Here is a 25,026-nt window from a genome sequence, read left to right on the forward strand (position 1 = left end):
TCCACTAATGTAGTCAGTTCCTATTTGTTTTTACTGAAAAAAAAGTAAAGTTTAGTTATGCTATAATATGCTTTAATTAGTTTTTAATTACAGTTAATGCATAGTTTTACAGTGTATGTTGACATTTTACCATAAAAAGGTTCTCTTACTGCAGTCTTAAGGTAGAAAATAAAAGCAGAACTGTGTTTCTATGTAATGAACACTCAGATACGAAAACTTAGACACTTTAGATGATTTGTCACACAAAGTAAAATAATTGTAAATGGTAAATTTAGTGGGCAGTGGCTGTATCTTAAAGGGCAGTTGCTGGCTGCAGAAAGTTCAGTAGACCCGGTTCTAATGCTCAGTTTGTCTTTAAAATTCACTAGTTTATTCCCCCCATTTCCTCCCATGTCTGCTATGGAAGGGTGGTTATCACTGGCAAAACTATTTGAACATTTTCTATAAAACATGCTATATTTTTATCAAACTTCTGATTAAGCATATTATTATAAATGACTTTGTGATCTTCTAAATTATTTCTCTAAGAATCCATGATTAATAATTCAGTAAAAATTTCTTCTTTAAAATACTTTATTACATAAAGAATTGTTTTTATTGTGGAAAAATAACAGTGTAGAAAAAGTAGGTCCTGGCTGGTTGGCTCAGCAGTAGAGTGTCAGCCCAGTGTGTGGAAGTCCCGGGTTCGATTTTTGGCCAGGGCACAGAGGAGAAGCGCCCATCTGCTTCTCCACCCCTCCCCCTCTCCTTCCTCTCTGTCTCTCTCTTCCCCTCCCACAGCCAAGGCTCCATTGGAGCAAAGTTGGCCCGGGCAGTGAGGATGGCTCCATGGCCTCCACCTCAGGCGCTCTAATGGCTCAGGCCGCAGCAGAGCAACGCCCCAGATGGGCAGAGCATTGCTCCCTGGTGGGCACGCCTGGTGGATCCTGGTCAGGCGCATGCGGGAGTCTGTCTCTCTGCCTCCCTGCTTCTCACTTCAGAAAAATACAAAAAAAAAGTGTGTTAAGAAATGTAGGACCTGTAGATGTAGGAGAATTTTCATTGTAGAGAAATATTACATAAGAAAAAGTGCTCATACTCTCGCAGTCCGCAGGTTCTCACTGCAGACGTGTGAGTCACTCACTGTCCCTCTGCCTCTCTCCAGACTGCTGGCGGCACAGGGACAGTTGGCTCACATCTCCCTGTAGGTTCACAGTGTCCTTTGTTCTCGTAGCCAGTATGGAGCAGAGGGACAGTGCAGTGGCCTGAGGCTGCTCATTGACCATCTGGGAGCGTCCTCTCCTAAGCCTAAAATGGGACGCTGATGACGATGGGGTAGGATAATAACACTGTCAGCTGGGGGTGCCACACGTGGCAGGAGCCCTCGCTGGGTTTGAGGGTCTCTTACTGTAAGAGAAGTTGCTGGGAGTAAGAGCACCTCACTGTCACCTCTGTGGTTGTTGCTGTCTTCCTCCCCTCCCTCTGCTCGGCCCACGGAGCTCACGGTCAACCTGGTGTGCAGCTTCCGCACGACCTGTAGCACGTGTCATCAGGCAGACGCATCCTGACGTCCCTTTCCCTCTGCTCACATCGTCACAGCATGCAGAGCGTCGCTTTCCTGCCACTGACTGGAAATTGGACCACGTTGAATAGTCATCATTTGCTTCTCTTACATGACAGCTGTAGAGATTCCTCTGTGTTCACAGAACTAGTCCAGTTCGTTCCCCTCAGAGGCCGCATTGTGTTTGTTATGGGTGCTCTGCACTCTTTCCCCAATTTCCTTGTGGAAGTTTCTTCAGTTAGTTTTCTCCGCGAGGAATATCTCTGTAATAATATTCACCACTGTTGCACTTTGAGCACCTGTTTTATGTTTACAGCCACCTGGATTTCCTTTTTGATGAAATACCATACTTCTGCAACAGTCAGATATGCATCCTTTTAAATGCTTCGTCTCACGTGTGAAGAGTGTTAAACTTGTGTGCCTGTGTTTTAACAGAATGTCTTTCGCCTTCATGGGAAATTTTTGTAAATTTTTTCAGTCAGTTATATCACCATCCACAGGGTGGTGGTGAGCCAGGGATGCAAATTTCCTGAATGTTTTCTTTTTCTTTTTTTTTTGAGAGAGAGACAGGGAGGTGGGGAGAGATGAGAAGCATCAACTTGTAGCGGCATCACTTTAGTTGTTCACTGACTGGGGTGTTTAGCCAAGACAGTGACCCCTTGCCCAAGCCAGCGACCTCGGGCTCATGTTGATGGGCCCGCACTCAAGCTGGTGAGCCCGCGCTCAAGCCAGCGGCCTCTAGATTTCGAACCTGGGACCTCAGTGTCCCAATCAATGCTCTGTCCACTGCTCCACCACCAGTCAGGCACTAAGTTTTTTCTTAACAATTGCTTCATTTTTGTTTTGCAGACTTTCTCTGCAGATTTCTCCATTTTTAACACTTCTGTCTTTCCTGTGTAATGACATTAAAAACAAACAAACAAAAACCATGAAGAAGGAAGTACTTATTTTTATTTCAGACTAAACATTTAGAATAAAATATATATATAGGCTAAAATTGTTAATATAAGAAGAGAAAATATGAAACTGAAAAATAATTAAGGGGCTTAAAGCAAAGTGAAATGTCAAGGGAACCGTGTTGGGGAGAGTCTGACGTGTCCACTGCAGTCACACCTGGTCGTGGGAAGGTGCATTGTCGGCACCTTCATAAAGCCAAGTCACTTTTGAAAAATTCATTTAAAATTTTATCCATACGTACCTTCTACCAGACTGTTTTAAAGAAGAGGAGAAGAAAGCATGTTCTGAAAAAAACATAACCAACTTCAACTGCTCCGTCCTCCTGGTTCGGTTTAAAGGCAGGAAATCCAGGTCCCCACACTCGGGAAATGACAGCGACCCCTCCCAGCTCAGGGCTCTTGACGTGTCACCACGGATCAGAACCTTGTTAAAAGTGCAGATGACATAAAGAACTCCTTTCTGCAGAGGGTTGCCACCCGAGCCACGTTTTCGTCTGTTTCTAAAATGGGCTCGAACGTTTGTTCTGCGTGTGTTACGTACATTTCATCCTGAGGTTTAAAAAACGTTTTCTGATGGCGAAAAGTTGAACTAAAAGGTGACATTTCCCACAGCATTTGTGTCTGTAACATGACTTTGTTATGTAAAGGGTTTGTTTTGGTCACCAGCAAGAATTAAGTCACGTCCTGATTCTGTGTAACCTCCCGGCTGGGCAGTTTGCTATCGCCCCGTTAACGCGTGTGTCTGTCATTTCCACCAGCAGCTATTCATCGGAACAGCCCCCGTCCTGTGAAGGTCCCGCGGTGCCACAGTGACCCCCCTAACCCCCATCTGATTATCCCCACTCCAGAGGGATTCAGGTATTTGGTGCTTGTGTCCGCAGGCGTTTGCTGTGTGCATTCTCTGCTGGCGTGCATGCTAACCCCGGCAGGCGCCCGGCTGCTGTGGGAGCTCTTTTCCGTGTTCTCGTTCATGTGTGTGGAAGCTCTGGCGTGCGTTGTCTTGAAGACAGACCGCAGTGCCTTAGCTGCAGAAAGAGGACACGCGAGTCTGAAACAGACTTTTTACCTTTCAAGATAACTTAGCTTCTCAGCTGATTTATAACCTCAAGCTACTAAAATGCTTTCCAGCTTTGGAATAATTATTCCTTTCTCTTTCTTTGAAAAATGACCTTAGGGAAGCACATTTGGGGGTACACAGCATAATAAACATTTGAAAGACAAATGTGAATGAAAGTGGGGACAACTGAAACGATCTTCCCAGGCCTGACACCCGGATCCCCTTCCTAAAGGGCGTCCGGACACCTGAGACCGTGGGAATCACTGGCCCTGAGTGTGGTGGCATTTCTGCATCTTATAGGGGGCACCTGATCGCCCCCGGTGGTCACTTGTGAGAAGCTAATGTTATTTGACAAGTATCTGCTAGGAAAGACCGCATCTGTTTTTTAAACAATGAATTTGAAATTAGGTTTGCTTTTTATTTTTTTTGTTTTCAAACTTAGACCTGATCTCAACAAACAATTTACACTGTGTGTTTTAAGGTCCTTTTGACTTACCCTCCTTTATTTTTAATTGGAACCGTTTGCAAGTCTGTCCCCTCCTCCCGTCTGTGTTCCTGAAGCTCTTCTTCTCGCCTTAGCACTCGGAGCGTGCCTTCCGACGCGCGGAGCCACGGCCCCTCCGGCGGCGACTCTGTGCCACCCAAACCCACCAGCAGTGCCCATGACACCAGGTAGTCTCCCCGCCAGCGTCCTGCTCCTTGTCCCCTCGTGTGCGCTTCCTCAGTGGCCTTGGCGTGGGGAGCGCCCTGGATAGCAGCCGGGGCTCCCTCCGGGGCGCGCGGGACGCTCCGGCCAGGTCGTCGCGGTTCCGGGCCGGCCAGCACAGTAGATCATCTGCCTGATTCTAGAGTTTGTTTGGAACTGGTATTAACCCAAGTGACCAGAGTCTCTGCCACTAATGCCTCTCAGGGAGAGTATCAGAGGAAAGAGCCTGGTCCCACCGGAGGGGACACAAGAGGTGTGCTAGAAAGTGCCTTTCCTGAGGTCAGAGGGGGCCGCTGATTAGTAGTATCATCTGGTGGTGACTGGTTTTCTTCGAGTTGCTTTTCTAACTAAATGATGTAATTTCTACAGTGGTTGATTAGAACTAGTGTGTAAAGCAGAAAGTGAGTTCTGGGTTTGTATCCTGGAGAAAGGAGCCATCCCAGGGAAGGCCATCAGCCGTGCAGCCCCAGAAAGGTTCCATCTCTAACAGGAAGGGATGTATCAGCAAGGGGGTGGGAGTGTCCGCCTTTCCCCCACCATTTTGGTTTAGTTTTTCCCCCCAGGAGATTTCATCAGGGCCTCACATACCCAATCTGAGGACACTTGGCCTCTGTTAATGTCTGGTAGAAGGGTCACCCATCTTCCAGCATGGATGGTGATAGAGCCAAACGAAATTGCCTGGGTGCGGGGTAGTCTCATCAAAAAGACGTTAGTGTTGGCAGAAAAATAATATAGAGCTTTAGAATTTAACACATTAAAATGTCTTTAGATTCCCTTTATAACAGTCTAAAATTTTTACAAACATTTCCATTTTTCTTATTCATTAAAATGATTAATATTTCTAATATTTAGTGATAAACATCATAACCTAAAAAATGTCAATGTATTTTACTGCTTAAGCCGTCAACTAAATAAACATTAACAGTTAACTTGGAAGCAGTTCCGGTTGACCCTCTTCAGTTTCATGTTTGGAGCATTTCCTGGCCAGCGTTCCCCATACGCGTCCCTGTCCCTGTGGGGTGTGGGGACTGTCCTGGTGTAGGAGCAGCACAGAGTCCAGGGCGTGGCAGGCGGAGCTGAGGAGACGCCTCCCCAGCGCTGTGGGCGGCTCCCACTGCTGTGTCCGGTCCCCATGAGACCTCTCCAGGACCTGCAGGGGTAGCGCCCTGCGTTCTCCAAGGTTCCTGGCTCTGACTGCATTTATTAGGGGGACAGTGTGGGGCATGAACTGCTGTGTCCGGTCCCCATGAGACCTCTCCAGGACCTGCAGGGGTAGCGCCCCGCATTCTCCAAGGTTCCTGGCTCTGACTGCATTTATTAAGGGGACAGTGTGGTGCATGAGACGGTCTCAGTACGGAGGTGAAGTGCATTCTCACGCCGACAGGCTTAGCCCTTGCTGGCCGTTTCTCAGCCCCTTGCGAGCAGCATGTCGTCAGCATTCTTCACCATCAGGATGCCCGTCCGCAGGACGGTCCTGGTGGTTAGAAGTTCACTGCCATTGTGGTATCCACTTTGCAGGCCGCTTTTCTGGAAGGGATGGAATTTTCCTCACTTCTCATGGCAGTGCCTACATGATGGTAGATAGAACAGCAAAGCCACGTGAGACTGCACAGTGCGTGGTTGTATCTCCTGCGCCCGAGCCTTGCACATGCTCAGTTTAACTTGACCGGGAGCCTGTGTGAGGACCCTCGGAAGGCCGCCCCTTCCCGCCAGCTGGGGCCTCCTGCAGCCCTGGTTTGTGGTAGTGCTGTGAGGGGACAGGACAGTGTGCCACGCCCCGTCAGCAGAGAGGCCCGGCCCCGCCCTCAGCATGCAGGCCTCGCCTTCCTGGGGAGACAGCCCTGTGGGATCCTCCTCTACCCCACAGCGTTGCATGGATCTTTCTATTTGACGTGATTTGACTTAGGAAACCATCTGGGGTTGTTACCTTATTGTCAGGAAACATTTTTGTGGTGTTCTGCTTGATGAAGCTGGCTCTTACTGGTTTTCAAGATTTGGAAGAGCCGATAAATTTTTTAGGAATTTTGCAAGTCAGTTGTTATACCACAGGGATTGTCAAACTTCCCACCACCCCCAAACTAGACTTAAAATTCACCAGCACACCACTTCATTTAAGTCTATTTTCTTACCGTTTATCCTGGCAAAATCACTGAGGACGTGGAATTGACTCATTTTGTCCCTGGGAAATCAGGAAAATAGAGGGGTTAAGTGACTTTTCCTCAGCCCCCCCCCCCCCCCATCTTCAGCATGGCTTAGGAGCAGAATATGTTTCTGCACGTCACCATCAGTGGTTTCTTCGTGAAATGGTGCCGAGACTTGCTGGTGAACCGCAGGCAGTAGGGGACCAGTAGGGGATGTCCCCCTTTCTCAGACTTCACAAGTCTGCCCCGGGTTTGAGAGCTCAGGGCAGTGAGCAGCAGTGCATGCGCCCTGGCCTGTGCTCCCTGGTGGGTCACGGCGCCTTCGGCCCGTTGGGCGCACTGTGGAAGAAAGCACAAATGCTACCATACTTCATAGCAATCATGTAAACCACACACTAAACGCGTTAGCACACTAATGCCACCTTTGTTTTGGATGATTTGATTATAATTTTAACACCTCCCTCACTTACTTCTGGGTCTTGCTCTCTGTGGGTTCACTCTGGGTTGCTGAGCAGGTCACTTCTAACGGCGTCTGGTAAAGCAGACTCACTGCTCTTTCCTGCGGAGCTTCCTGCTCTCTGCCCTTCGCTTGGCTTCTGCTGGGAAACCTGTAGGCATTCCCTTGTTTCCTTATCAAGAGATTTGAGACCTTTAGAGTCACGGGATGATTTTAGCACTTTAAGATGTAAGTACATAGATATAATCTGACGGTAATTTTAAATATTAGCCAGATTTGGCTAACTTTTATCCACCCTGGGCTTAAGTTATGGAGTTTTCCACACACAGCAGCACTCCCATGACTGTTATTTTTGCTGCTGTTTTGAACACCACACAGTGTAGTGTGCAGTCAGGTGTTCGTGTGTTGGTGTGGAGGGCTGATACAGCTCTCTGAACTTGAGGGCTTCCCGGAGTCAGCGCTGTCCATTCTGGGTGAATCCTCTGTTTGGGGCTGGCCTTTGGGCTGACCTCTGCCCACTAGAAGCCAGATACCCCCAGGGACCTGAGAATCTCACAGAGCTGTTACTTTGAATTTCATTGAATTGATAGCTCCGTTTTCAAAAATATCGTAACAGGGGTTCCAGCGTCCCTGAAAACGACCGGTTGGCTTCCATAGCAGCTGAGCTGCAGTTCAGGTCCCTGAGTCGTCACTCGAGCCCCACGGAGGAGCGAGACGGTGAGTGCCGACGGTGTCGGGTCCTCCTCAGCCCCGTCGTTCGTGTCGGTGCCTTTGGAAAGGGAGGCGGACGTGTGGTGCTTCCAGGGGATCTCCAGTGCTGAGCCGTCGACTCTTTCATTTGATGCCTTTCTGCTGTTTGCACTGTCTAGGTCCCTTTTTGTTGCTTTTTAAAAAAGTCGTTATTCCTAATGTTTTAGTTGCCTAGAGTCCTTATGTTCTCTCTTTTTTAAAAAAAAATTAATTGGGAGGCAGAGAGACAGATTCCCGCATGCGCCCGGCCGGGATCCACTTGGCAAGCCCCTACCAGGTGATCCTCTGGCTGGCTGGGCCCCTGTTCCTTTGTTCCACAACTGAGCTATTTTAGTGCCTGAGGTGGAGGCCCCAGAGCCGTTCTCAGCGCTTAGGGCCAACTTTCTCCAACTGAGCCATGGCTTCAGGAGGGGAAGAGAGAGAGACAGAGAGGAAGGAGAGGAGGAGGGGTGGAGAAGCAGATGGGTGCTTTTCCTGTGTGCCCTGACCGAGAATCAAACCTGGGACATCCACACACCAGGCCGATGCTCTACCGCTGAGCCAACCGGCCAGGGCCTTATTCTCTTTAAAAATACAAAAGTGACGCTGTTGATTGAGGACATGCTGGAGATGTTTATAAATGACGCCAACCTGGGCATCTGCCCAGGGCGTGGGGCTCTGGTGCTCTGGCCCTGCCGAGCACCTGGGCGGGGCCTCGGGTGCGGTCCCCTCACCACCACTCCCTGTGGTGCTGTTTGTGTCGTGTGGAACGGTAGTGCAGGTAAAATTCTTAAGCCCCGTTAACTTCTTAGTTGGTGTGATTTTCTAGAATTGATTGTAGAGACAGCGTCTCACACTCACATCAAACTGTCATCCATCACCAGAAAGGACAGGTTGGCAGTAACTGATCATTGCCACTCACCATTTCAGTCTTGCTATCCGTTGAATGAGCGTATCTGTTTCATAAGTCTTTATTTACATGAGAAAATCTTTTCTGCAGAACCAGCGTATCCAAAAGGTGATTCAAGTGGGTCAGCTCGGAGAAGCTGGGAACTGCGGACGCTCATCAGCCAGACGAAGGGTAAGGGCGAGGTGGCTGAGCTCGCCAGCTCTCAGCGCACAGGGAGCGCCTTCAGAGGACGTGCTCTTCAGCTGGGGCAACGGGCCCTTCGCGTTCATGCTCTGTGGTCTCGCTCACGCCCGACGTCCCCTGCAGGCGCTTCCGCTCACCTCTCCTGTCTGTTACAGTGCATTTCACGCATGTTGGCTCAGGAATTGTTGTATTGGTTTTGGACTCTCCGAGCACTTAGTTAATTTTATGTCACCTTGGGTGGGACCTCAGCATAATTATTTGTACATGGTGGGAATATAATACATATTTATATAAAGTGAACATTCACAGTTCATTTGTCAGGTTAAGAAGTTGAGAGAAAGCATTTGTCTTGCAAAGCAGGTGACCGTTCAGTATTCACTGCAAGACCAGGCAGCAGCAGAGCCCCGGCCTGGCACCGATGGGCACGGAGCCTTCTCGGCTTGTCACACCCTCCTGAGCAGTAGGCAGCAGCAGAGCCCCGGCCTGGCACCGATGGGCACGGAGCCTTCTCGGCTTGTCACACCGCTCCTGAGCAGTAGGCAGCAGCAGAGCCCCGGCCTGGCACCGATGGGCACGGAGCCTTCTCGGCTTGTCACACCGCTCCTGAGCAGTAGGCAGCAGCAGAGCCCTGGCCTGGCACCGATGGGCACGGAGCCTTCTCGGCTTGTCACACCGCTCCTGAGCAGTAGGCAGCAGCAGAGCCCCGGCCTGGCACCGATGGGCACGGAGCCTTCTCGGCTTGTCACACCGCTCCTGAGCAGTAGGCAGCAGCAGAGCCCCGGCCTGGCACCGATGGGCACGGAGCCTTCTCGGCTTGTCACACCGCTCCTGAGCAGTAGGCAGCAGCAGAGCCCTGGCCTGGCACCGATGGGCACGGAGCCTTCTCGGCTTGTCACACCGCTCCTGAGCAGTAGGCAGCTAGGTCCTGGGCTCTGTGTGTGCCTGCTGAAAGGTTCTGAGCGGACAGATAACTCGGCCGCGATGGTAAATGACAGGGACGAGAGCACACCGCTGTGGGTCCCGGTTTAGTCTTCCTGCCACTGCGTCCCTTTGTCACTGGTCAGAAAGCAGAGCTGTCCATACGGCCAGAGCAGTCGGGATGGGTCTCCTGGAAGCCGAGCTGACCCTTGAAGGAAGGACAGGTCTGCATCCGGCCAGGGAAAACACGAGGGAGGAGAAGCACACAGAGGGACCAGCGGAGGGACAGAGAGGGCAGATGTCAGCGGGGGTGCGGTTGACGGGGGTGAGGGGTGGTCAGACTGTGGCAGGTCTTCAGGGGGGCGTCCGGAGGGGGTGGCCCTTGGGCAGCTGCTGAGCTCTGGGTGGGGGGGAGGGGAGCGCGAGCAGCGCAGGGGGAGGGACCCCCGGCCTGGTTTGGGGAGGGAGTGGAGGCTGGTGAGCAGAGCGGCAGTAATGCAGTGTGAGGCAGTGAGGCGGGGTTGGAAAGGGCGTGGGAGCAAGGGGCAGGCAGCCGTGACGCAGTGTGGACAGGCCAGGGCAGGCTGGTGCGTGGAGAGGGCTCGGGGAGGGTGTGGTCTAGTGGCCTGAGCCTGCGTGATGGGCAGCGGCTCTCTGGCGGCTCGTGGGATCAGTAGTTTCCATAGGTAACAGGTCTCTGTGATGGTTTTAGGAACAAATACTTAGTGGTCAGGTAAACTCAGGAACTCCTGGAGAATCCCCGTTCACGTTGACGTGGTCAAGATTGAGAAATCTTGAGAAATTTTTACTGTGAAACAACTTTTCCCAGAAATATCTGCCTGTGGAGTCCTGGGCTGCAGCTGTGAGGTCTCGCTGGGTGCCGGAGGAGGTTGACATGTCTCCGTGATGGGGGGAAAGAACAGGAATGTGTCAAGAGCCAGGAATCAGAACATTAGAGATATTTGGGAATTTCTCACCTTAAATGAACCTCACAGTTATCCCAGGCTCTGGGGGCCTCTGTGCCTGCCAGAGACGGCAGCTCTGAGACAGCCGGCTACCGGGGAGACAGAGGGTACGGGGACACAGAGGGTACCGGGGGGACGGAGGGTACGGGGAGACGGAGGGTGCGGGGGGACGGAGGGTACTGGGGGGACGGAGGGCGCGGGGGGACGGAGGGTACCGGGGAGACGGAGGGTGCGGGGGGACGGAGGGTACCGGGGGGACGGAGGGTGCGGGGAGGACGGAGGGTGCGGGGAGGACGGAGGGCGCGGGGGGACGGAGGGCGCGGGGTGGGGGACGGAGGGCGCGGGGTGGGGGACGGAGGGCGCGGGGGAGACGGAGGGCGCGGGGTGGGGGACGGAGGGCGCGGGGGAGACGGAGGGCGCGGGGTGGGGGACGGAGGGCGCGGGGGGACGGAGGGCGCGGGGGAGACGGAGGGCGCGGGAGACGGCCGGCTACCGGGGAGACGGAGGGTACCGGGAGACGGAGGGCGCGGGGAGACGGAGGGCGCGGGGAGACGGAGGGCGTGGGGAGACGGAGGGCGCGGGGAGACGGAGGGCGCGGGGAGACGGAGCTGGAGGTGGTGTCCCGGAGGCGTGTAGAGCGCAGTGCTGTCCACGTCGGGCCTGGGAGCCGCCGGGGGGACACGTGGTCAGCATCACACAGAGGGAGCATGGAGTCGGATCGCGTGCTCCACAAGTCATGATGTTTTCGTGAAACTTGTTTTAGGTCCCTTACCTGTAAAAGGTATTTGTCATTGTGAATCTGATAACGTGAGTTGGAGAAGCTGAGATTGGAGCCCGATGGGAAAGTGGGGCCCAGTAGCAGCAGCAGCTAACTAACGTCTCTAGACTATTCCCGAGCTCCGGACAGTGGGCTTTGTGTGCGCGATTTCCTGATGTTGCCGAAGTTCCGGGAGTTAGGCACCACTGTCCTCACGTCACGGGTCAGGGACTAGACAGGAGAGAAGTCGATGGTGGTCCCACCGCCAGACCCCGAGGACACGGCGGGCCCGGGCTCCAGGCACCTGGTTCTCTCCCCCAAGGAAGGAGGACCCACTCCCTTCTGCTCGGAGTGGCTTCCTAGGAAAGGTTGGGCTTCTGCTGGGCTGCGACATGCCAGAGTGACCGGCAGGACTTGAAGCAAGTAGAGGAGTGACCAGGGCCTGGAAGGAGAGCTGGTGTGCCCCCCATGAGTCTCCTGTGAGCAGGTCAGCGCCTGCGGCAGGAGAGGGGTGGCAGAGGCTTCCCGGCAGAACTGGGAGGAGAAACAGGACCCCGTGTGTGGGGCCTTGCTCCTGGGAGAAGGGCTTTGCATTTTAATAAACGGTATGGTGACCCAGGAAGTAAACTTACAAGGGACAGCCACCTGATCAAATTGCATGTTTTAGTAGGATAATTCTGGCCAATGGGAGGAGAAAGGAGGCCGGTGGGCAGTTCCTGCAGTAGTCTAAGCAGCAGCTTTGAGAGGGGAAGTGGAGAGTCTGTCCTGAGCTTGTATCCTGTGTGCGTCTGTCGGGCGGCATGCCTGGTGCTGCCAGATGGCGTGGGGCGCTGGGCTGTATTGCACCTGCTGTGTGTCGCGTGGGTGACGCTGAGCTCGCTATGAGGAGTGCTAGTGTATTTTGCTCCGTTTACTATGTGCTGGACGTTGACACTGGTGATCGGGACCGCTGAGCCAGCCATTCTCCCCGCAGACACTGCCTCTAAGCAAGGACCCATAGAAGCCATCCAGAAGTCAGTCCGGTTGTTTGAAGAGAAGAGGTACCGAGAGATGAGGAGGAAGAACATCATCGGTCAGGTGTGCGATACCCCCAAATCTTACGACAACGTCATGCACGTCGGCCTGAGGAAGGTGACCTTCAAGTGGCAAAGAGGAAACAAAATTGGTAAGGGAGCTGTGGAGCAGTGGTCGTCCCTGCAGAAGCAGCTGTGGTTTCCCTTCTTCAGGGTCAGACGTCCATCGCTGGTCCTTTTCTCACAGACGTGTGGGAATCTGTCTCTTGCAGTGGGTTCAGGGTTTGTGTGTTTGTTAGCTTCATTTGTAAAATGTGTTCTGAGAGCAACATGAAAGAAAATTTTCTTTAGAAAGACGTTGTTACACGGATTATTAAATCAACCGGTTTTTCTGGGCGTGGGGAAGCACACACACTGCACCTGTCCGTGATGGGGGGAAAGAACAGGAATGTATCAAGAGCCAGGAATTGGAGCATTAGAGATATTTGGGAATTTCTCACCTCAAATGAACCTCACGGTTATCCCAGGCTCTGGGGGCCTCTGTGCCTGCCAGAGACGGCAGCTCTGAGACGGCTGGCTACTGGGGAGACAGAGGGTACCAGGGGGACAGAGGGTGCCAGGGAGACAGAGGGTACCGGGGGGACAGAGGGTACAGGGAGACAGAGGGTACCGTGGCCCGTCTTCTCTGTCTCGCCCCACAAGAGCGTTAGTGAGAGCTGGACACCAGGGAGGATGGGACAGTCCTTCCTCCCACACTGCCTGACTCACTTCCTGTGCAGGGACTGGGGGAGGGGAGGGGAGGGGCCGGTGTGTTTCATCCCCTCCCCCATGTAGACCTCAGGACAGAAAACGTTGGAAGCAGCCAGGTCTTTTTAATTATCTTTATTATTGTCATCAGTTTTATTCAGCCATCTGTCCCCTTAGTGTAGTGTCACTACCCTGGTTAGAAGATTTTCTACTCCCCCAGCTCACAGCATGAGGTGCAGGTGGGGAGCGGCCAGGCTTACTCCTCACCACGCCCCGTGGCCACGCCCTGCCCACCCCGCCCCTTCCCAGGCCTCCTCCGGGGGCTGGTCACCTGGCTGCTCTCACTCAACCTCATGCCTTTTCTGGGACTGCCAGTCAGTCCCACTCTGTAGGGATTCACAGGTGAGGCAGTGAAGAGATAGCCTAAGACTGCAGGTGTCAGGGAATGCCAGGAAATATCTGGGGTCCTCAGTGAGTATGGCTGTAGAGACATAAATCCCGCCCCAGAGGTGGGGACGGCCATGCCCACGCAGCGTGTCGGCACGGCTTGGCTTGGTGATGAGTGCTGCCGTTTGTCCTGTCCACAGGCGAGGGGCAGTATGGGAAGGTCTACACCTGCATCAGCGTGGACACGGGCGAGCTGATGGCTATGAAGGAGGTGAGTGGTCTGGCCTCCGGGCGACAGGTGTGGTGTGGAGCTCTGGTCAGGAGGTTCTGGGCGCACCGGGCTTGGGTGTGTCCACAGTGGGTTGTCCGAGGCTGCTCTTCTGGGGCCCTGGGCAGCGCCCTGAGGTGACACACAGTAGAAGGGCGCGGTCCCAGAGAGGATAAGGCCGGGAGCACCGCTCTGCCCGCACACGGGTCTGGTCAGGGCCGTGCAGAGGAAGACAGGAGTGACTGGGGAGAGCTCAGAGGTGGGGTCACAGTGCCTGCAGCGGGGGCTTCGGGGTTGGGGAAGAAAGAACAGCGTGTTCATCACTGAGGAGGAAACCTCCCATGGTTCAGAAGCAGGTGCGGGAGGCCGTGGAGAAGGGCTGGAGTGTGGGGACCGTGGTCATCAGCGGCTCTGCACATGGACACGCAGTGTCCGGACGGCTGACACCCATTGGTGCCTGCAGGGCATCTTAGCTGCCCTGCCTGACCCCGCCCGCACCGCTTTAGACCCCTTGTCTCCTGCTGGGGTCAGCCCACGTGTGCAGGAGCTGTTTCAGCCTTTGAGCTCGCCCAGAACCCCACACTGGCGTCTGCACACTGAACGTTCGGTGCGCTTGTTAGTTCATCTGCAGGTGTGAAAGGTCCCGTTAGCTCAGGGGTTAGCTGCGTTAGCTGCTCTCTTACCGGGTAGCCCAGAGCAGGCCTGCCTGTGAGTCACTGGGGACAACAAGGAAAGACAGTCTGGGAGTAAACTCCCACACGCAGACAGCAGTTCTGTGGGTCTGGACAGCCCTCGTGGGTGAACTTGTCCTGTCGCAAACCAGCGACAGGACCAGCAGGAACCCACAATTCACCTTTTGCAGATTCGATTTCAGCCGAACGACCACAAAACCATCAAGGAGACTGCGGACGAGCTGAAGATCTTTGAAGGCATCAAGCACCCCAACCTGGTTCGGTACTTCGGAGTGGAGCTGCACCGAGTAAGCTGGCTCTGTCGGTCGCGCTTGTGCGGGCCCCCCGGGGTCCTGTCCTACATCCCGGTCTCCTCCTTGCCGACTCACAATCCGTGACTTACACCGTTTCTGCCTCTGAGCCCAGAGGGGCTCGCCCTGGAATGGAAGTGGTAGACGAGTTGCCAGCCGCCATCATAAAGCCCCGAGACCCGTCCTGCCTAGCGGAAGAGTCTTCCAAAAGGCCCCGCCCAGCCTCTCCTTCCGTTTTTCCTCTGTTTTGGCTGAGCCACTATCGAGTGTGCTGTTTAGTAGTACAGCTGTTTCTTCCATGCATGTTTGGGAACCACTGTGAAGTGAGAGAAAGGGAAAAGCTCATTTTGCTTTCCCTTCATGATTAGAAACAAACGCCGGGGGAACGATAACTGGAGCATCCATGGCAGTGGGGCTGGAGCTTCCAGGCTGATGGTGGTGGTGAATGTTTTCACACTCACGTTCATGTTTGAGAAGGGTGTGTTTCGGTACTTCCTGTCCCTGTCTGAGATTATATGGTGGACTAGCGGACTGCATCTGGGAGGATTCTAGACACGCGTCACCTGTGATGTGGAGTATTCTCCCGGCTGGCCGTGTCATCCAGACAGAGCAGGCCGGCAGACTGCTGTCCGGGAGCCAGAGTCCCCTGTGCTGAGACGTGCTCAGCGTCAGGACAAGTGTAGCAGACTGTTAGAAAGGAGACTCCTGTGGGGCGTGGCTGTGACGCAGGCCGTCAGGTAGATCCCCCACGTGGTGTGCGTGTGACACGGCGTTTGGTTCCTCGGCAGGAGGAGATGTACATCTTCATGGAGTACTGTGACGAGGGGACACTGGAGGAGGTGTCAAAGCTGGGGCTGCAGGAGCACGTCATCAGGCTGTACTCCAAGCAGATCACCATTGCCATCAACGTCCTCCACGAGCATGGCATCGTCCACCGTGACATCAAAGGTAACCCCCTCAGCCGGCTGGTGTCCCGCACGGGGTGGGAGCACGGGGGCTCAGTCCCACTCCCCCATGGTAGCAGGAAGTGCTTCACGTCACGTGTTCTTCTGTAAAGAACCTGGACTGAGAAAGGACACGGAACGCGGGTTCCGTCTTCGAGTAGATGCGTCTGCTCTGTCCTGTCTTCCCAGAGGTGAGCTCTGCCTTTCTAGGCGGACGGTGGAGCCTGCGTGTGTATTGGACATGCGTGGTCAGAGCGTCCCCCCTTTCCTGGGCGAGGGGCCTGTGTGTGTAGGAGTGTCATGAATGGTGGGGACCGTGCATCAGAAGCGCAGGAGCGAGTCCCGCCAGCAGCGAGCGTGTCGTGCGGCCCCTTGTCCTGTCCCGACGCTCGCCTCCCGGCCTCTCCATGCAGAGCCCGGCCTCAGACCGGCTTGTTCACGCCGATGGGCTGTGCTGCCTCCTCCTGGCCAGCAGGAGTGCATGCTTCTGCCTCGAAACTGTCCCGTGCACGCGCCTTGACCACACCGTGGCCCCGGCCCTTGTGGGTGGGAGTCTTGGTGATCATTAAAGCTACCAATTATTTTTGTCCCTAACTGGCCCTTGACTGGAGGATCCCGTCTGTCACTTAGCTGAGGCCGGTGCAGACACACTCACTCTGGAGGGAGCGTGACGTCCACCAGTCACTCGAGCTGGGGGCGGGGCGTGTTCCCCTAGAGCCTGCTATGTGTGGTCCGGGCATGAGGGGTCCTCCACGCGCCTCCACCACGCCCTGGCCCTGCGGTCCTGCCGCCCGCCCGGCCCCACCTCGCTCTGCCGCTGGGAGACCCTGGGTGTGGGCCTTGACACCCCGCTCTGCCGCTGGGAGACCCTGGGTGTGGGCCTTGACACCCCGCTCTGCCGCTGGGAGACCCTGGGTGTGGGCCTTGACACCCCGCTCTGCCGCTGGGAGATCCTGGGTGTGGGCCTTGACACCCCGCTCTGCCGCTGGGAGACCCTGGGTGTGGGCCTTGACACCCCGCTCTGCCGCTGGGAGATCCTGGGTGTGGGCCTTGACACCCCGCTCTGCCGCTGGGAGACCCTGGGTGTGGGCCTTGACACCCCGCTCTGCCGCTGGGAGACCCTGGGTGTGGGCCTTGACACCCCGCTCTGCCGCTGGGAGATCCTGGGTGTGGGCCTTGACACCCCGCTCTGCCGCTGGGAGACCCTGGGTGTGGGCCTTGACACCCCGCTCTGCCGCTGGGAGACCCTGGGTGTGGGCCTTGACACCCCGCTCTGCCGCTGGGAGACCCTGGGTGTGGGCCTTGACACCCCGCTCTGCCGCTGGGAGATCCTGGGTGTGGGCCTTGACACCCGCTCTGCCGCTGGGAGACCCTGGGTGTGGGCCTTGACACCTCGCTCTGCCGCTGGGAGATCCTGGGTGTGGGCCTTGACACCCCGCTCTGCCGCTGGGAGATCCTGGGTGTGGGCCTTGCTGGCTGTCGGCCAGGCCTGCGTGGCGGTCTCAGGCTGCTCTGTCAGGTGCGTACTGGCTCTGCCCGCTCGCATGGAACAGCGCCTCAGGTGGCAGTGGCCCTGGAGCAGCCCTCGGAGCCCTGGCCTGAGGTGGTCCACTCGCAGCGCAGCCTGGCTGAGGACCAGTTCCAGGGGGACTCAGGCAGCACGGGGTGTCCCTGGTGGGCACGCCCTGAACCCCATGCTCTGAGGAGTAACTGGGACCACAGCTCACGTGTGGCCAGCCGCTGTCGCACTCAGTGGCTCCGCACGCTTCCTGAGGGGGTGCCCAGGGCCATGCGACGCCGGGGGCGGGGCCTCCTGGAGCGGAGGGCTCTGAGGTGAGCGGCAGTCCCGGGTTCCAGCCCCGCCCATGTTGGGCATGCCATGGTGTGTCGCAGTGTGACAGAGCCAGTGCAGAGATGGCCTTGGTCTGACGCTGAGGGACAGTCATGTGTGCTTCCTGTACGGGGTCTGACAGTCGCAGGCCCCACACCAGGGGTGTCCCACGACCACCTGTGTTTCAGCCGCCCCTGGGTCTCCCACGTTAGACTCGTGCATCGTCATCTGCGCTGGTGTTAAAATTGCTCCTCTTTGTATCAGTGTTTGTGGGTCAAGTTTAAAGTCCTCCAGCGCTTACATTTGGTTGATGAAGTTTCTCAAACCCTCACGTGCTCACCGTGGAGCTAGGTTGTCGTGGAAACTCCTGAGTGCACGCTGTTACGAGGCTCACGGCTGCCGTTTCTCATCAGGTGCCAACATCTTCCTTACCTCGTCCGGGCTGATCAAGCTGGGAGACTTCGGGTGCTCGGTGAAGCTCAAAAACAACGCTCAGACCATGCCCGGGGAGGTGAACAGCACCCTGGGCACCGCAGGTGGGCGCCTCCCCGCCCTGGTTCTGCCCCGACTCCTTCCGGCACCTGGTGGCCGGGCTCCCTGCGCCTCTTGTCAGCAGCCCCTTGGAGCGCGGGTCGGTTCTGACCCGCTGAGGACCACGTCCGCGGGCACTAGATTCCTCCTGAAAGCACGGTTCAGGGCGGGAAGTTGTTTCCCTTAGAGCGAAAGGAGGGAGGAGAGGCCTCTTTCCCGGAAAACTGTTCTCCACATTGGGTTTATTAAAACTGTTCCAGTCAAAACAACATTATGTTTAAATGCTAATTACTTGATTTGATCGTTGACTGTGATAAACTATTACACTCTCCTGTGTAGGTTAAATTTCATATTTTCATTGTGAATACAGTTTATCTGAAAATTTGTATACTCAAAACTTTCTTTCAGAAAGTAATTCAGCCCCTAAAATGTTCAAGAAATTGATCTGAAATAACTTGTTCAAGTTTTGCTAGTTCCTGTTATGTAATTCAGAAAAAGTCCCGTCCCCCCCAACACGCTGTTTTCTTTCCGAGTGGGATGTGTATGCCCTTGGCTGCTCTGTCTCACGCACTGTGCTGTCAGCCCTTCCTCTCACCGTGCCTGTGACTTCTACAGCGTACATGGCCCCGGAAGTCATCACTCGTGCGAAAGGAGAAGGTCACGGGCGTGCAGCCGACATCTGGAGCCTAGGGTGTGTGGTCATCGAGATGGTGACTGGCAAGGTAAGCGAGCCCGCCTCGGGGAGAAGCTCCGGGGCACCTTGCAGTGAAGGGTAGTGTCTGTGGGCTCATCATCAGGACGACTGTGGACACGTTTCCTGCTAACTAGAGAACAGGACTGGAGATAAAAACGTGACCTGTCAGAAGTACAGTTTGGTTAAGACAGGTGAGAACTAGGAATCAAGTATTTATGAGGTTGATCGTTTAGAAAACTCTTAAAAGCCAATAAAGACATAAAGCTTGAATTAAAACATGGATAAGCAAGTGCTACAAATAGAAATATGAAGTCGGAAACTTAGGCCCTCACCAGCACTGGCACATGAATCCACTTTATTCACGATTGCCCAAACTTAGAAGCAACAAGGTCTCCCTCAGTGGGTGAACGGGTAAGCCCACTGTGGTGGTCCATACAGTGGAATAGTACAAACGAGAAGAAGGCACTGTGGAACTGCAGGACGAGCGGAGGAACCTTCCCAGCTCACTGGGAGAGAGGGGGCCGGCTGCTGCGTGGTTCCAAGGGCAGGCACCCCGGGGGAGGTCACACAGGGTGTGGCTGCTGGGACTGGGAGGGGGCAGTCAGGGCGGCAGGCATGGCACAGGTGTCTTAGGATAGTGAGGCCGTCCTGTGTGACACTGCATTTGAAAAGTGGTCATCTTCTGATGAAGATGCGACTAATGAATGATTATATAAATATACAAAGGTTATGTGTGTGTGTGTGTAGCATCATTTATAAAGCAAATATGTTAGGAACCTCTTAAATGTTATTAGTAGGGAATTAAATTACTCTACGGCTATACCTTGCAGCTGCTGAAAAAAGACCACACCTAAGTGCTTAGTAAACAGCAGCTGCTACTAACCCTGTTAGCACTAACGTGGGCAGGCGGCTGTGGTACCTGTTACGTACAGCAGAGGAAGAACAAGCTGTCACATGTCCCAGTGAACAAGGGGCGCACACTGATGGGGAGACACACCCTTAGTTCTCTCACCCCCGGGAGTCTTTTCCTGTGCTTGTACTAAAACAAGTGAGCTTTGCATAATAGAATGGGATGCTCGTTATCCAACAAGGTAGCCTGTTAGACATCCCGATTGATAACTGTAGAATTTTGTTATATTGACATTTTCATTTCATTTGATGTTTTACTTTTTTATCTGCATGACGGTGGCATCTCAATGGTGTTGGACTGACGTCCAGAAGGGGTTGGCAGTGTGGTACATATAAAGTTTTGTTGGACTGTGGTCACACCTGCTCACTGACATGTGGCCTGAGGCGGCTTTCCCGCTGCAGGGAGGATTGAATAGTTGTGACAGAGACCTTGTGGCCAAACCCTAAGATATATACTACTGGGCCCTTTAAGAGTTTGCCAGCCCCTGATGTATATTGAGATGCCTAAAGAGAGATCGAGAAGGTGTCTTTTTTATCGCCATGTAGTGTTAAATAAAACCTGATTTTTTTCTTTCCTTAGAGGCCTTGGCACGAATTTGAACACAACTTTCAGATCATGTACAAAGTGGGCATGGGCCACAAGCCCCCCATCCCCGAGCGGCTGAGCCCCGAGGGGAAGGACTTCCTCTCGCACTGCCTGGAGAGCGAGCCCCGGATGCGGTGGACGGCCAGCCAGCTGCTGGACCACGCCTTCGTCAAGGTGGGCGCGCCGCCTGTCCCCTCCACATTCACCTGTGTGCCTTCTGTCTGCATCGGGCACTTGAGGCCATTCGGAAACCTAAGTGTCGTGCCTGTATCCGAAATGGAAAGGGACGTGGAGTTAAGCTTGGGAATTTCTTGTGTTTCTGTCTGGAAAATGCTCGTCATGGCTCTGGGGCTCGTCATGGCTCGTCTTGGGGTTTCTGCCTGACCCCCGCTGGTGCCTGAGGTGCCCCCGGCTGCGAAGTGGGAGCTGAAGGGATCGGGGGAGGACGGTTTCTCTTTGCGGAGTGCCGTCTGCATGGGCACACGGTCAGTGGTGACAGCTCTGCGGAGTGTGGAGATGGGCAGTGTGACCGTGCGTGTGTGAGCGCCGGGGCAGTGCTGCGTGTGCTGCTGCTCCGTTGTCCTGGTGGCCAGAAGACGGGAGCTGTTTGGAGGGCGGAGCCAGGTCAGGTCTGGGGGCCGGCGGACAGGAGCACTGGGAAGCTCGCTGCTGAGGGGCGGAGCCAGGCCAGGCGTGGGGGCGGGCGGACAGGAGCACTGGGAAGCTCGCTGCTAAGGGGCGGGGCCAGGTCAGGCGTGGGGGCGGGCGGACAGGAGCACTGGGAAGCTCGCTGCTGAGGGGCGGAGCCAGGTCAGGCGTGGGGGCGGGCGGACAGGAGCACTGGGAAGCTCGCTGCTAAGGGGCGGGGCCCGCACAGCCACGGAGAGGCAGGTGGGTGCTGGAGTGGCACGTCATGGGGCGTGCGGAAGGGCAGGCCACGCGGCGGAATCTGAGTTCGTTATAAGCGTGGTGTGAACACATAGGGTTTTAGCAGGGTCACCTTGGAGGCAGGAGGTTGCTTAGGAAGCTGCCCATAGATCTGCTGGGCTGGGAGAGGGTCAGGTGTGAGTTATCAGCGACCATTACAGTTGAAATGGCCTGAAGGCTCACTGGATGTGAAGGTGAGTGCAGGGGAGGAGCCTAGTCCGCCTCAGACGCTTGGCTGGGGTCACAGGTTCTAGAACAGCAGTTCTCAACCTGTGGGTCGCAACCCCGGCGAGGGTCGAACCACAGGGGTCGCCTAAAGCCAAACCCACAGGTTGAGAACCGCTGTTCTAGAACGTCACCGAGGTGGGTTCAGAGGGCAGCGGGGGAGGTGGGTCAGAGACATGGTGTCGCCTCTTGGGAGGGGGAGTGGAGGTGTGTTTGGAACGTCGTCTCGGGGTTTCAGGTAGGTGCGGCGTGTTTTGCGCTGGCTCTGGAGAGAACTGGGGTAGGAGACGGGCTCAGGAGACAGGTGCTGCTGGGAGGTGTCTGGGGAGAAATGGAGAGAGGACAGAAGTGTGGAGGGAACGTGGGAGGGCCCTGATGGGCGACAGGAAGGTGACGTCGTCCCAGGTCAGTGAACTTAGGAACCAGTGGCTGGGTCAGCTGTTAGGGATTTAAGGAACGTGTGTTTCTTCATTGGAAAGTACGTAAACAATTGGTACTGACTTGCTACTGTACAAACACGACTGAAGGCTCAGCTGTCAGTTCAGAGCAGTGACTCAGCGCTGGCATGATCCTTCCCTCATGGCTGACGCCGTGCTGGGGACACAGGAAGCGCCCAGCGTGCCCCCCTGCCCAGCTCAGCTCTCCTGCCCTCCCCACAGGTCTGTACCGATGAAGAGTGAAGCGCTCGGGCCGTGGCCTCAGAGTGTGTGTCCTCGGAAGACCCCTCGATCACTACTGCGTGTGATGCTTCCATGGAGACTGGGCGGAGCACGGTGGAGTCTCGTGATCTTCCGGACCGAAGACTGCACAGGTGACCAGGGTCACTCCTGCTGCTCCCGTTTGTTGACCTGGCACGGTGCCCCCCGAGTGGCAGTCCACGAGGTAAAGAAGCTACATGTTAAGTGCCATTTCTACTGTACATGGGCCACCGCCTCCGTCAGCCTGGTCTCGCGTGGCTGAGACCGTGACATCAGCATAGCATTTTGACCTCTGGGTTCAAAAGCAGTTGTAGTGTTACCAGGCGTCCTGAGACTTGTTGTTAGTCTGTTTGTCGAGTGCACTGACTGTGAAACCGTACGTTCTGTTGTGGGCAAGCTGCAGGTTTGTTACACAAAAGGCTGGTTAATGAAATTTAAGAAAAGGGTTCTTTTTTCAATAAATGGTTTATTTTAGGAACATGCAGTTACATGGTCTTTTAATGGTTGTTAGCTTTAGAGCTGACGTCTGACACAGGTCTGTCCCATCCGTCCTGTGTTCTGGGCAGAAGGCCACGGCCACCAAGGAGGTCACGGCAGGTGCTGGCCTGGGAGGGATGCCTTCAGGCCTCGAGCTGGCGGCAAAGGGAGGGAGGATGGTGCCCCACTGACCAAGGGGCAGAGTGTTGGCCCGGGTTGTGTGTCAGCCAGCCGGGGGGTGACAGGACACTGGATCCCTGCTGTCACCTGGGGGTGCTCAGGGTGTTTCACACCAGCGTGGGAAGGGGCGAGGTCAGCAGTCTCGGGCCAGGGAGCAGGTTTTCAGAACGGGAAGGCTTCAGCAATCAGTGTTTAAAAACCGCCCAGAGTATGTGTCACTGGAGGTGGTCTTCAGTGTCTCCCGGCTGTTGTGTCTTCAGAGAGCAATCAGAAGCTGCCCACAGCGTCTCAGGTCACCGACTCACTCCTCGCAGTAGTGGCCGGCCGTGGACACGTGAGCTCTCAGGCCAGCTCTGTGCCCCCCCAGGTCCCCTCAACCAGTGGGGAAGGTCTAGAGCAGGCGTCCCCAAACTATGGCCCGCGGGCCACATGTGGCCCCCTGAGCCCCTGAGGCCATTTATCCGGCCCCTCGCTGCACTTCTGGAAGGGGAACCTCTTTCATTGGTGGTCAGTGAGAGGAGCACTGTATGTGGCAGCCCTCCAATGGTCTGAAGGACAGTGAACTGGCTCCCTGTGTAAAAAGTTTGGGGACCCCTGGTCTAGAGTGTTGGCATCACAGAGAGATTTATACAAACACTTAGAAATTTTTGTGTAATTTCAGTTTTTTAAAACAGCTTCTGAAATAATTTCCATAATTTTTGAAGTGTATCATTCGATGGTTTTCAGTGTAGGTAAACCACCTACACAGTCTGTCCTAGAACATTTCCCTCACCCTGGAAAACCGCGTGTCCGTTCGCGGCGCTCCCCACCCCCGCCCCAGTCCTGGGTGATGACTGAGCCCACTGCCCGTCTGCAGCCACCTCTCCTGGGCGTGTCGTATGAATAGACGTGACAGTAGGTGCGGGTGCGGTGTGTGTCGGCCTCTTCCGCTCTGCACGGCCATCCTGAGGCCGCCGCGCTGCGCAGGTCCGTGTCGGATCCTGGGCGCCGAGCCCAGGCCGGGCCTGCAGGTGCTGCCCGTTGTGTATCCTTTCCAAGGTTCACATGGTCGTGGCTACGAACAGGGCTCCCCTGAACACTGGTGTGCAAGTCTGTGTGGACACGGCTGCTTTCAAGGAGGGGGACTGCTGGGTCCTGCCGTGGGTCCATGCTCAGCATGTTAAGCAACTGCCCACCTCTTTCCGGGTGGCTGCACGACCGTCCCTCCCTGCGAACCACCCGCGGCCGCCACCCCTGCAGACCGTCCCAGGCAAGCCCTGCGCCGTCCTCAGCATCTGCCTGCGAGGCGGTGCCTTGTCGTGGTGTCGGTCTCGTTTCCCTGACAACGGCAAGCATGGTCTCTGGCACTTGGTGGCCCTTTGTTTGTCTTCCTTCGTGAGGTGTCTGACGCTCTGGCCCATTTTCCCTGGGTGGTTTGTGTTCCTGTCGAGTTGGGAGAGACGGGTGTGTTCTGTGCACAAGTCCTTCACTGGGCATGAGACTTGCAGCACTTTCCCGTCTGCGGTGTGCGTGTCCACTTCCTCACGGCGTCTTCTGAAGCACAGCGGTTGACGTTTTGAAGTCCGGTTAACCACCTGGTTCTTGGTGGCACATGCTGTTGATATAAGAAGTCGTTTCCTGGCCCTGGTCATCAGGACGCACGCCTGTGTCTTCTGTGAGTGCGCTGTGTCTGGAGCTCTTACGTTCAGGTCTGTCACTGCCCTGGGAGCAGCTCGCCTTCCCGTCAACTGGACTCGACAAGAGACGGAAGAGCTGCTGCCCCCTCCAGGACCGCCCTGTCATCATGGGGAGCCCGGTTCCTGTCCCTTGTCCCTCGGCTGCACCTGGAGCATTCTGGGCGCGGCACTGTCAGGCAGGGAGGGACTCCTGTGACCTCGTTTCCTCCGCATCTGAGCTGCCTGCATTGACCCTTCATCCGCTCTGTCCTCCGCCCTTCCTCCTCCTCCTCCTCCTCACCTCACACGTGCGGAGGGAACGCCATTCCGACACTCAGGATGACTTTTCTGAATGTCCCGGAACACTGGCGAGGACCTGGCTGAAACCAGCACTGTGGGTGAGAAGAGGCGGTGCGTTCCTTCCACTGTAGAAACCCAGAGGGACCGGCACACATCAGCCTCGGCTCTCTTGCTGCTGCTCACCTCCTCCCAAGTTGGTGGAACACGCTGCTGAAGTTTCTCGTCCCTTGTCACTTCTGTGTTCTAGCTGGACAACTGGTTTTACATCAAGTCACTATCTCTCAGCTCCATATGCGACTGTTAGAAAAACAGTACATTTCGAGACAGGAAGGGGAGAGATGAAAAGCATCGAC

The 25,026-nt window shown here is 55.2% G+C and overlaps 1 protein-coding gene across 6 annotated transcripts in view; it reads left to right on the forward strand.

Annotated features, from left to right (window-relative positions):
• MAP3K4 (mitogen-activated protein kinase kinase kinase 4) overlaps positions 1–22,539 on the forward strand; it is a 94,392-nt gene extending 71,853 nt beyond the window's left edge. For 2 of the 6 annotated variants that reach the window (XM_066247873.1, XM_066247875.1), the window contains exons 16-27: positions 3,258–3,354; positions 4,133–4,225; positions 7,474–7,574; positions 8,587–8,667; positions 12,293–12,484; positions 13,667–13,737; positions 14,597–14,713; positions 15,505–15,664; positions 17,905–18,027; positions 18,638–18,744; positions 20,206–20,385; positions 22,023–22,539. In XM_066247873.1, coding sequence (XP_066103970.1) covers positions 3,258–3,354; positions 4,133–4,225; positions 7,474–7,574; positions 8,587–8,667; positions 12,293–12,484; positions 13,667–13,737; positions 14,597–14,713; positions 15,505–15,664; positions 17,905–18,027; positions 18,638–18,744; positions 20,206–20,385; positions 22,023–22,043 — 1,343 coding nt within the window. In that variant the 3' untranslated portion in view covers positions 22,044–22,539. Of the gene's footprint in view, positions 1–3,254; positions 3,355–4,132; positions 4,226–7,473; positions 7,575–8,586; positions 8,668–12,292; positions 12,485–13,666; positions 13,738–14,596; positions 14,714–15,504; positions 15,665–17,904; positions 18,028–18,637; positions 18,745–20,205; positions 20,386–22,022 lie in introns of all 6 variants that reach the window. The other 4 variants (XM_066247877.1, XM_066247878.1, XM_066247872.1 and 1 more) reach the window with 3 other exon arrangements.
• The last annotated feature ends 2,487 nt before the right edge of the window (positions 22,540–25,026 follow it).

This window comes from Saccopteryx bilineata, chromosome 12 (assembly GCF_036850765.1).
Source record: "Saccopteryx bilineata isolate mSacBil1 chromosome 12, mSacBil1_pri_phased_curated, whole genome shotgun sequence".
Taxonomy (NCBI): Eukaryota; Metazoa; Chordata; class Mammalia; order Chiroptera; family Emballonuridae; genus Saccopteryx; species Saccopteryx bilineata.